This window comes from Eufriesea mexicana, unplaced genomic scaffold (genome assembly GCF_001483705.2).
Source record: "Eufriesea mexicana isolate 0111107269 unplaced genomic scaffold, ASM148370v2 scaffold76, whole genome shotgun sequence".
NCBI classification, from domain to species: Eukaryota; Metazoa; Arthropoda; class Insecta; order Hymenoptera; family Apidae; genus Eufriesea; species Eufriesea mexicana.
This window is the reverse complement of record NW_016908289.1, coordinates 2992718-3005676: the sequence shown is the minus strand read 5'-3', so window position 1 is coordinate 3005676 and position 12959 is coordinate 2992718. Positions and strand designations below refer to the sequence as shown.

At 28.9% G+C, this 12959-nt stretch overlaps 1 protein-coding gene across 5 annotated transcripts in view; it reads left to right on the top strand.

Annotated features, from left to right (window-relative positions):
* larp (La related protein) overlaps nucleotides 1–12959 on the top strand; it is a 36108-nt gene that overhangs the window by 2691 nt on the left and 20458 nt on the right. For 2 of the 5 annotated variants that reach the window (XM_017910658.1, XM_017910655.1), the window contains exons 2-13: nucleotides 8378–8451; nucleotides 8700–8753; nucleotides 9143–9311; nucleotides 9444–9548; nucleotides 9664–9821; nucleotides 10028–10152; nucleotides 10251–10440; nucleotides 10786–11337; nucleotides 11652–11809; nucleotides 12250–12475; nucleotides 12538–12705; nucleotides 12916–12952. In XM_017910658.1, coding sequence (XP_017766147.1) covers nucleotides 8378–8451; nucleotides 8700–8753; nucleotides 9143–9311; nucleotides 9444–9548; nucleotides 9664–9821; nucleotides 10028–10152; nucleotides 10251–10440; nucleotides 10786–11337; nucleotides 11652–11809; nucleotides 12250–12475; nucleotides 12538–12705; nucleotides 12916–12952 — 2016 coding nt within the window. Of the gene's footprint in view, nucleotides 1–5062; nucleotides 6030–8377; nucleotides 8452–8699; nucleotides 8754–9142; nucleotides 9312–9443; nucleotides 9549–9663; nucleotides 9822–10027; nucleotides 10153–10250; nucleotides 10441–10785; nucleotides 11338–11651; nucleotides 11810–12249; nucleotides 12476–12537; nucleotides 12706–12915; nucleotides 12953–12959 lie in introns of those variants that run through there. The other 3 variants (XM_017910659.1, XM_017910657.1, XM_017910656.1) reach the window with 3 other exon arrangements.

Below are 12959 nucleotides of genomic sequence, written 5' to 3'. Positions count from 1 at the left end.
AGGCTTTATGCATACCAAACTAAATAATTAGCAAAATATTAACAGCGCAGTTTTATTGTTTCAGTACAATTGGTATGTATTTGCAAATTATGCTGTTATTACATAGTAACTTGTAAAATAATAACATGAAATTGTAAAATAATAACAGAGTAGATTGTTCAGACATGCGAAAGCAGGAAGCCATAATTTTAACCATGTATTATAATTGTGTGAAAAACGTTTTTAAAAATATTTCGCGAGCTGTGAAATTTTTAAAATTATGTAAAAAATAAGTTTAAAAAATTCACACTCGTATATCTCGTTTAAAAAAATATTAAAAATCAAGAAAATTCTTATTTAATAAAATGTGTAACTCCTGCAAGGTAATGAAATTATTTAGGTTAGTCAAGTTGTATGGTTAGTCAACCGATCTATTAAACTGCAAATTAAAATTTATTAATAGATCTACAATTTTATATAAACTATAATTATTATAGAAATTTAATTTATGGAATTACCTGCGTAATTAAATTTATTATTGCGATTAATAGGTTATATTATTAAAAAATTCAAAGAAAGGCTAGAAGAAAATTATTTAATCTAGTTATCTTGCAATTTTATGGTAGAAAATGGAAACATGTGCTTCGAAGCGCATCAATTTGAAAAGTAGTTACAACGCTTAATGGTACACGTGGAAATTATGTTACGTATCGAGAATTATTACGTAAAAGTGTTTTTTTCTTTTTTTTCCTTTTTTTTTTTTTCTTTTTTTTCCTTTTTTTTTTTTTCTTTTTTTTAATAAGATTTGTAAATATGATTAATCTTGCGCTTTATCGTGTACAATTAATTTTATACGAATTCTTGTAAATACCGCGAAATTCTAGTTACTTTTAAATTTTTAAACAAGCGAAATTATTAGAAAGGTATTTGATTATGTACAAAGTGGCTTCCTGTATTAAATGAGACATATGACCAAATTCGTAATATAAAAAAGAAGAAAATTTTATATAATTTTATAATTTAGATTATTATTTGAATATTTTAATTTTTTTAGAACATTAACCAAATTTACATATTTAAATAATTAAATTTATTTTTGTCTAGAATAATTTTTTGAATCATGTATAATTCGATGAAACTTGGTTAATCGCATACATAACCTATTTACAAATAAACAATGATAGAATTCAATTCCTTTGTATTTTCTACAAAAATTATTTATTTATTATATCTGACGGTTACATAAGACTGCTTGTTGTTCGATAACAAAAGTGAACAAATTTTGTTACATAATGCAACAGCTTTTTTAAAGTTTAGTCAATTGTCACGTATTTAAGGAAAAAAAAAAGTTATTTCGGCATAAAAATACGAATGAATGTATCACGCGTAGGTAATTCAGGTGTACAATCATTACAATGATAATAGTAGGGAATTTCGAATGGTCGATTCGATTGTCTTATCTGAACATCGTCGTCAAGTCGTCAGTACACGTGGCAAGAAAATAACCATGTTGGCAATCGAGTCACGACATACGTCACCTATAGTCTTTCTTCATTTGCATAACAAATTTTTGATCCCCTTCCAGTACAATCTTTCCTTCGCTTGGTAAAACTTTCTGCCTCTTGCTTCAATATTGCTACAACACAATATTACTTGAAATAATAATATAATATATTATTATCACCATTGTCATTGTTAAAAATTTATTCGAACTGGTATTTTTATGTTAATTTATTTAAATATACTTAATTTATATTAAAATAAGAAAAATAGTATTGCTATAAATATAAAACTATATCTAATTTTATCCAAATGGATATAAAACATTAAAAGAATAATAAATATTGTTTATAATACAATGTAGAACAATACCATCTGGCGTACCAATATAATTACTAAATATAGAGTTATTTATAGTTTATATCATGAAAGAGAGATAGGGTATAAAATAGAAAGGAATTAAGCTATTAATAGCATTATAAAAAAAGCGAAGTTATTGAACTATCGACGATAGTAAATGGTTGAGCAAAAGTGATGTAAGCACGAAAAATGGTATTTAATGATAGATTCGCTGGAAGACTCGCCAATGAGGTTACTCGAAGTTAGCAGTCTTCGAAATAGGGTAACCGGATAACGATCGAACGATTAGTAAAGATTCAATATGGGCACAATTAAGAAAGTAAATGTACAATTTGTTGAATTGGTTAATATATGTGAACATATTCTTTTTTTATTATTAAATTTTTAGATTTAAAAGCACTAGAGTGACAGATCTACATGAAAATAATGAATAGTTCTATAGAAAATGAAAAAAATTGGATTTAATGGGTAGTAATTTAGTGCAAGTGCAAAAGAGACTGCCATAAAATATATGATATACCGACATTTTCATTCGGTTTTTTATAAATTGTTTTCATAAATGAATCAGTATTCTGTTTTGAAAAATATAGCAAATTAGGTTTCACTATTTGATTGTCATTTGCCGATCCAATTATTCGATGTGCACGCAAATTGTGAAGATGTCGAGGGCAACGACATTGACACTCTTTTTAAACGGTCGACAGTAGGTCGCAGCACATGATGCAATTACAAGAGCCTCATAACTGTGTTACGTTCTTCGCTGTAATCCAGACGTTCACTCTCGAATTTCTCTAGGATCTAATCGATGAACAATAAGCGTGGTTGATACTTGAAATTGTCAAGTTTATAAAATCGCGTATAATGCATAGAATTTGTATTTAATGCTATTATTCATATTTACATGTTAAAACAATTGACTCTTACTTCTACTCCTTTTATTACTTACCAGTATCTAAATTATCTATTACCAGTTGACTATTATGCGTTTTGCAACAAAATTGTAAGGTAAATGGTGTAATAATTACGTGTCTCGAGGAAAAATTATGGCCGTTGATTCTCTTATTATTCCGGCGTTTGATATATATTGAAATGTGTTGCAGAAAGTGAGAGTGGTGAGAGGGAAACCTGTTTCAAGCTGTAGGCCTTCTACCTCCGATAAAAGTAGAATTGTAAAGGCCAATGAATGCGTTCCAACCGTATGTGTTATTTCAAATAAGAATACAAATAGCAAAAATGTAACGTAGTGTCAAGATCATTTCCTTTTTCTTTTGATCATGGTTACGTGATAATACACACGTGAATAACATCAAAATGCTAACGACCTCATACATTTATAGCATTTCCGCTTGAATCTTCAATTAAATGTTTATTTAATATTATTTAATATTTTCTGTTTTATCCAAAAAAATTTTGTTTCTATGATGCATTGTATAGATATATCGCATTGATTTTTACAGGAAAAAACATATCGATTCGTTTTTATGTTGAATTTTATGCGCTATATTTTTAACGTGCGTTGAGCGATTCGTTACACAGGCTGATATGGGCAAACAAGTTTTCCTTCATTCTCTTCATGCATGTTTGTTACCGGTCTCCTTGTGTGGCATCCATGATTTATTTCTATGACAAATTTGTTTATTGAATTGGCCGGAAGCTGTACAACGTGCATACACGTTTATTGTGTTAGCTGGTTATCGATGTAACAAGATGGAACAAATCGGTTGCCATCAAATTTTCTTGCTTGGTTACTATGATTTGTAAGAAAATTAAATATTGATTTTTTGTCTGTTGCGTGATATGACAAAAATTTTGCGTTTGCAATACTCTCTGGCGATAATGGCACTGATATAAATTCACTCATGCCATCTCTTGTTAACCTTTTTCAATTGTTCATTTCCTAAATATTAAATAAATTATGTTTAATACATATTGAGAAATTTTGAAAGAAATTTCTTACTTTTTTATGTTAAATTTGTTGTAACACAATTTTTAAAAATAAAATTTTGTATGGTATTCAGTTAATGACAAAATTAGTTTTATTAACGATTTTGTAATAATCAATCAGTCCTCTAATTATTCAAAAAAATTTGGTAGAGCATTGGTCAACAAGTATTGATCAAATAAACTAAGCATATCACGTTGCATGTTTAGAATAAACAACGATTAAACTTTGTGAATATTGTAGATAGGATCATTATTGAAAAATGTATTATTCAATGCTTATATTTACATATTAAAGTTAACGAATTATATTATTAGAAAATATACTCAGTATCTAGCAGTGGTGTTTTAATTTGTGTTTACAAAAAATGTATTTTAAACTAAATATCTTATAAAATTCATCGTTATTATTTCATTAAGAATTTTATTATTGAATTATATTAAAGTACAAACTATTAAAATTAGTATTTTTAGTATATTAAGCATTACGATTTTTGTTATTTAATATTACAAATATCAATGTTCCATATTCAATACTTGGACTCAATACTTGGATAATTATTTATATTTATTGATACTTGCCTTATATGGTATTTTCTATTCAATATTCAGTTTTCATTTAATATTTAATTTTTGCGACATTTAGATTCCATTTCACAAATTTGTACACATTATTCAGCATTTGACATGTGGTATTCAATACCCAATATTTAATATTTAGTGTATATACATAGTATTCGGTATATATCCTTCAGTATTTGCTATCTATATATAATATGGAACTAATAATTAATACTGAAAATTTATATAAAATATAAGAATTCAAAAATATATGATAACATTTGTTTTCAAGTTGTATCTTAGAAAAATAATTATGGTTTATTGCAGTATTATAATAGCTATCAAAGAAACAAATGAATAGTATTACAAGTCTTACTTACTTTTCGATTTCTGCAATAACAGATAATCGTATATGAAATTACATCATAGGAAACAGATGATATAATATCGTTCAATTGTGAAATCATCATTCTATCCATTTACTAACGGACTTTCCCAAATCGATGACAAAGGAAACCGATCGAACGAAGATGAAAATTGCCGTTAATGCTGTTTGCACGTCAAAGGCTAGTGCAGCAGTTGCCAGTATTTACCATGCTCGGTCGCTGCAAGCCTTCTTCGATTCTCCCTTTTTGTCTGCTGGCTCAGTGCACCGTTGACTCTCGAGCTGTAGCTGCGGAATAGAATGGCGGGCTTTTCGTTGTGTTTCTAGTCAAAGAAATTCATTTTTAGTTTTTATTATCCGTAAAGAATATTAAGAGTCTTTTAAGAATGAAGAAACAAAATGTATTTATTATCGTATACGATGTGTGAATACTGCTTTTCAATTATCGAATAATAATATTTTCATAAGTTAGGAAGTATTCATACTTGTAACTATTCGTTCGTCGGGTGTGCGCCTTTTTACTGGTCTCGAAGCATTAAAATTTATCGCCCATTACTTGTTTCACTTTCAAAAATAACGTTGTCAGTAAATCGTATTTATATATTTTATTTGCGATTGCTATTCATTGCCTTGAATAGAAGATGCGTAAAGCTTTATAGCATATGGTAAGAAGTTCGTACGGCTTTTAGTCGGTGCTAGTTTCTTTTTTATGCGCGCGTAGATATCGAAATAAAACTGGTGAAAAGATTTAAAATTATCTTGTACGGTTCGTTGATACTAACCTATGCCATTCGTGACTAAATTCTCAACTAAACTACGCATTTATCTTTGGTTGTTTTTTTTTTTCGTTTTTAATTTATTTCAATTTTTCTGTCTTATACTTTCGATTCGAAACGATGAAAATGTGGAGTATAGGTCAAGAAAAGAAGGGAATGAAGTCATTCGAACGCACCTGTTGCTCTGTTTCGAAGGTTGCTCGAAAAAACGACGGTGAAGTGGCCATTTGAGTGCTAAGTGCGCGAATACGATTATAACAGTTGTTGCATAGAATTGTTATGTATTTTTTATTCTGTCATATTCAGAAAGTGTCAGCGTATGTGCAAATTCATGTTTACAGAAACGTTATGTAAAATTTTGACGTATTTTTTCTACCGTGTGAAAGACGCAAAAAATAAGAAGTCTTGTGTGAGCACAACTTGTACTCTTGAATATTCGACGAAGTTATTTTGCATATGAAGAGAGTTAATTTCACACGCGTGATACACAATGAAGATTAATAAAAATACGAGTGATACTGTTCAACGTGAGTTTATCTTGATTCTCGTATCGTTTTTACTTTCGAAATCATTATTCATATATTGTACATTTATTGCACACGTCAATCTATTGTAACGATACGTTTTAATATAGTAGTAAAATTTTAATATTTCGTTCGCTTTGAAAGAACAGTGTAATTTTTTTTTTTATACTTTATGGTTCTTTTATATGTTACTTTTCATGATAGCAATATCTTTATTAGTGTTAGCTTTGTTTTATACTATATTTTCTAAAAGTGTTGCCACTGTTTTGTAATCGCAACATTTCTAACGAGTATTTTAAACTGTCAGTACAATCAGTCGTTCGCCATTACTGAACTCTCTTTTCCATCACCAGGTGGCTGTATCTTTCGAGCTCACGATTTCAACGGAATTTCAAGAATTTTCTTCTGCTATATTTAAAAAAATTTATTTACTGAATTAATATAATTGTTTACCCTGTAAATTAATTATTTATTATTTATTTATTTATTTGTTTATTAATTAATTAATTTATTATTTATTTATTATATTATTTATTTAATTTCAAATTTGAAATTTACAGGTCGGAGGATCATTATTATCCTATACTAATTTTTTAATTTTATCTTTAAATGAATATTTAAAAAAGAAATGCACAATTGCTCCGATATTCGTCTGACAATATCATTTATCTTTTTTGTGGCGACGGTTATAGGCAACATGGAATGAAGCTAATGTGCCATTATTATTTCAACAAAGATTACTCCTGTCGAATTAATTTGGCCAGAAGACAAGCCCGAGACAGGTTATTTTGTCAGGGAGATAATTCTTTGAAACAATTCTCTTACCCAGCAAACAATGCGTTAAAAGTTGAAGCTCGAGATCTCGCCAAACCGAAGTAGAATAACCGCTCGGGGCTTTTTTTATGCACGCGCAATTCTTTTTCTGTCCTTTCGACGATAACTTAAGCCTGAAATGTTTAGGTCACGTTTCTAGAAGATCGTATTGCTTCAAACAAAATGAGTTTTTGTCTTTTACAAGGTGACATCGTGGCAATTTATTTTGTAATATTTTTTTAGTAGATATTCTTCTATTTTCAATAATCTAATATAATATTTTGAATTTCCCTATTTAAATATATTTTGTATTCGATTGATTAACTATGTACTACATAGTCTAGGTTAAATGATCGTTAATCCTCGTATCAAGTATATCAAATTTGATCACATATTTTAACAGATTATTCTGTAATATATATTTGTAATTGCTTTTTTTGTATTTTGTTACTCGCTGTGTTTTACTTGAAATCAATCATCTGTATTTTTGTCCAGCCTGATAAGTCTAGATCGCTGAGACTGTAATACGAGAAACGGGGCACGGTAGCATACAGGTTACTTTCGCTTTTGCGGTGATTTGTGTTTTCGAAGCAAACGAAAGATCGACTCAACCGAAAACAGGTCAACAAGCAAATCTACAGCTGTGTATCACTTGCGTAACGCGTGCTCTGTGTTTCGAAAAGTGGCTTGTACACTTCTAACACACACGTTGCATTGCTTATTTATAGAAAATAAGGAAATCGAGAATAATATCAAATTATCGTTTGAGTATGTTCCATTATGAAGTATTTTATTTGTACATACATATACATATACAACAGATGACTGACGTAAATTTGTATTTCGGAAGGAGAATCACCTGTAAAAATATACTAAGAATAATTTGAAAGAAAAACACCATTTTTGATAAATAAGTCCAAATTAGGTGAGAAGAAAACGGTTTCTTTTTTTAATTTTAATATTATTAATAGTGGCAACAATGTAATTTCTACGTTATGGAACTTTACGTGTACAGATACTTTCTGTATAATTGTACAAAAAGCAATAAAAAAAAGAAAAGAATTGTTATGTAATTTTAGTAAAATTATATTAGCGTAACTGAAGAATAAAATAAATTATTATTTATTACTTAAATTTGTTTCCATAATATTTTTATATATTGAATATAGGTATTTTAACAAACATTTTTTGGTCTTTTATACTTAGTGTAATCTTAGTTTTTTTTTCATAACATTAATATAGTACTTACATGTGAAATTATTATACACGTTATTGTATTATTACATGTATTATTACAATAATGTTCTGTTACAATAGAAGTCAATGAAAAGTATTTTTTTGTTTGAAGTTTTTGTACTTTACTTCAGATATATAGTTATGGATAAAATTATTTATGAAATACGTGTGATGCAGATAATTGAGGTCATGAAGTTACGTATAGATTATAAGTAATATGATAAGAATTCGTTTTGAATTAAGAAGTTTGACATTGACTTATACGAAATATTATATTAATGAAATATTTTATTGTTTTATAGAAAACGGCATCAATGCTGGAAATCACCCGACTATTGTAACGGCGTCAAAGGATAGAAGAAAATTTAATCAAAAGGTATGCGATGATTCTAATCACACAATGAAATGTTGTAACGATAATTATATTTATGTACTGTACTTAACAGATGTGCGTAAAAGTATGTTCATAAACACTTATTTGTATAATTTGTTAGTAACGAATGTGTGAAATTTGTACATTGAAACGCCGTAAATTTGAATTTTATAAAGTATTGTTCTTGAGGCTTCATTTATTTGTTATTTTATTATGGAATATAATTAAAATTTGATTTATGAATGTTACAGGCAAGTGACTTCTCGGATATCGGCGATTGGCCAACCTTAGAAGCTTCAGGAGAGGTGGGTAAAGTTATTTACTATTTTTTTGTTCTTTTTTTTTCAGTACTTGCGGTCATTTTTTTGATTGAGTTTTTAACTCTTTTAACAAAATAATATTTAATTAAAATTAGTGTAACATATTTCAATTTTGTTCGTTAGTTATAAAGTAAAAAATATGAACAATGCAAAAGCTAGAGCTCATAGGGTTTAATTTACTATATACCTATGAGTGTAGGACTTCTTGCTAAAATAATGTTGAATGTGGCCTCATTGCGGACGTATTTTTAATCCGTGACATTTTATTACATTCAAATAGTAATTTATTTCCTTATATAAAAATATCATGTGATTTGTATATTTTATATATTTTCTTTATACATATTATTCAAAAAGAATATATTTTCTCTTAGAAGAAGACAGTCGCGACAGCACAGAAGCAAAATGGTGTAGTTGAACAAAATAATGGTAAAGAAAGCAGTGGTAGCGCTATAGAAAGCAGAGGAAAGGAAAATAAGGAGCAAACCCATTGTCAAGATGTTAATGAAGAACACACGGATGGTATTGAGAAGAAAAAAAAAGGTACTAATTATTGATTTGTTTTCCAAGATTAGTAAAAGATTATTCTAAATTGTATTTTTCTTGTTTCTTTTCTTATAATTGTAATTATACATAATATTATGAATTTTTAATACGTTTGTGTTATCATTATAGTCAACAAGCAAAAATGGGTACCATTGGAAATAGATGTAACAAAGAATCGAAGTAAAAGAGAGCATTCGCCAAAGTATCACAATCAAAGAGAAAAGAACGGAGAAGGTATATAATTAATATTTATTATAGTTTCTAGTTTTACTATTCTAATAAATAATTTTGATTAACGTAAACGTAGTGTTTTTAAATGTCATATATTAATTAAAAAATCATTTTTCAGCAGAAACAGATTCCTATAGAAATAGAGAGTATGATAGGCCAGCATTCATCACGAGAGGTGGAAGAGGTGGACGAAGTTACAGAGGAAGGGGAGGTCGAGGTGGACGAGGCGGCTATCGTGGTAGTTTTAGGCACCGGCATGATCAAGTTTATATGCAGGTAATTTTGTTTACCGATTTCTTTTTTTTTTGTATATGATACAATATGATAATCTAAGAAATAACGATAATGATGACATAAAATTGATGGGAATCTCTCATAATATCCATTGATGAATAACGAAAGTAGATCTGATATTGAATATTTTGAGATAAAATAATATTCAATTCTTAGACATGTTATTTTCAATAAACACATTTTTGTAGATGTACAAGTTTGGACTTCTGGATCCTAGTTATATGATGGCATATATGGGAACATTTTATTTCAATAATACCAATTTCGTTAATGTAAATGTAACGACGCTAAAAGAATTTTTAAGGAATCAAATGTAAGTTTAATCATCTGTTGAAAAAGAAAAGATAAAAAAGAAGGAGAAAACCTAACCCAAACTTAAATTTTTTTATTATGTAAATCATATTTTTGCAGAGAATATTACTTCAGTGAAGAAAATCTTTTAAGAGACTTCTTCCTACGTCGTAAAATGGATGCACAAGGCTTTTTACCTATTACTTTAATTGCTTCTTTTTATCGTGTACAAACTTTAACGACAGATGTTGGACTTGTTATCGAAGCAATAATGGAATCCGACAAATTGGAATTAGTGGATGGATTTAAGGTGAAATTAATATATTTTCAAAATTCTAATATGCACAAATCACCATTCAAATTCGCCTACATTTTTTTATATGTTTGGTAAAAGATTTGTGCTAGATCAAGTGGAAGAGGATTCGCTGACACCATTCGAGCTTAATTTAAGTTCAATGAATGGAGTTTGAAAGTAGGCCTCTTCACAAATTTATGCTTAAAATTTATATTTGTTGACATATGATTGACGAATTATTAGTTGTTATTAGATTCATTAGATAATATCGTTTAAATTATTATTCATTAAGTTCTATCAGAACTTCAAGAGATAAGCTAAATCTTTAAAATAATTTTTAACAATTATTTTATTCATTAGGTCAGGACAAAAATAGATCCTTTGAAGTGGCCTATCTTGGACGCGGCTGGAAATCCCGTATTCTTAGAACCGTCTGATGCTTCGAATCCATCTCAGAATGAAGTAATACTCTCCTCCACGTCCGAATCCGATTTTTGTCCTGCTGCCAGACCCTTATCAACGGTTCCTATTCCTCCAGTTCCACGTGTTCTTCAATTCAACCACAATATTCCAACAGTAGGGAGGCTCAGTGAATCAGAAAGTATATCCTCGTCAATAGGCGACAGTTTAAATCCTGATGTACCGGAGTTCATACCGAACGAACTGACAGAAAAAAGTAATGAACCTATTGGGTCCAATAGTAGAAATGAACAAGCCAAGACGGAGATGCAGCCAGAAGAAGTAAAAAGCATTCCAACACCATCGAATAAAGGTTCATCACTGCTTTTGGGTAATAAATTCTCAGAAGTGGATGATAAATTATCCACAACGGCCAAGTGTTCTAGTTCAAGTTCGGTACCAAAAGTACAAGTTAATGGAGAATTACAATCGGCTAATGATGTGTGGAAAGAGGTAATTTTTTTTTCGTGTACTATTAGTATCAACATTAAATTAAATGTTCGCGTTTTTTTAATCCACAGAAAAAACACACTTCCACTTTTACAAGTTATTCAAGATCTTAAATTGAACTATACTTTTTTACCTAGAAATGTAAAGAATACAATGAATTTATAACAAAGGTGTAATAGGATGTGTTACCGATTAAGTAAATTAGCATATTTGCCCAATACGTCGGTGTATAAAAATTGCGACATAAACTGTGGATCTATTTCAAACAAGTTATTACTATTAGTAATAAGTAATAACTGAGTTCATGAAAATGATAGGTAAGGCGAAGGGTGAAACCATCACATAAGGAGAAAAATGAAGAAAAAGAGAAAGTTGATAACGTTAAAAATGAAGAAAGAGAGGAGTTAGACTTTCAATTTGACGAGGAACTTGATACACCACCACCAACTGGCCGGCATAATGCTTTTTCCGAATGGTTTGTTATTACATGATTAATTTTCTTTTAATTATATTATTGATCTTATTTATGAGTTTCACATCTCTAAAATAAAAAATGTAATAATTTAAAAGTATAGAGTATTCATAAAAATAAACAAAGTATTCTTTTAATACTGATTTGCAAATATTTAATGAAGTTAGGTCAACATAAAATTAAGTGTTATTTCAAATCATACTTTTGTTATTTTTTATAAAAAGTGTTCTTTGCGCTGTTTTCTTTTTTAGTATAAATTTAATTTGTTGGAGAAAACTACAAATTTTTAAAAAATTATGTATTTATGTTTTGTGATATGCGCATTCTATGTTAATATAACATTGTTTTGTTTATTTTACTAATTATCGTATACTTTTAAATTATTGCACATTTCTTTTTATATCATTCCGTATGTGTGAAAATTAACAAACGATATATCGTAGGTCTGAAGACGATGAAGATTATGAATTGTCAGATAGAGATGTTAATAAGCTTTTAATTTTTACACAAACGACGGTGCCTATGTCGACGCGTATTCCAAAACACGAAGGGCATGATCGAACCGGTGATTGGACAACTAGAGTGAAAATGACCCAAGATCTCGAGCAAGCCATCAATGATGGATTGTATTATTATGAAGAAGATTTATGGATAAAAGATGGTCAAAGAGTAAGTATAAATTATTTTTTATGCAAAATATTATTATATGTAAATTATTTTGTTGCTTATAGTATGGATCTTCATCGTCAATTGGAAGCTATAAAACTGTAACAGTTATTAGTCAAGAAGATTTTGAGAAAATGGCGCCTAAAGTACCTAAAAAAGCTAATCCAGAAGTTCCTCCTCCACCCCCATCTGCGATAGAAGATATGGAGGTATCGCATTCTCTTCCAACACAGGTATTTTGTTTATCATCATATTTGTTTAACTATAGTTATATTAATTTTATAATTCATAGTTTAGTCCTCTCATGATTAAATATAATAATATCTTGCAATGTCTTGTAGGAATGACTTCATTATTTATATATTTTTTTCATATATTTCAATATTATATTCTAATTGTTATTTTACCACTAATGTTATTTAATATAATCATGGTACCGATAGATGTCATCGACTATAGACAGTCCGGAGAAAAAGGATCGTCGTGT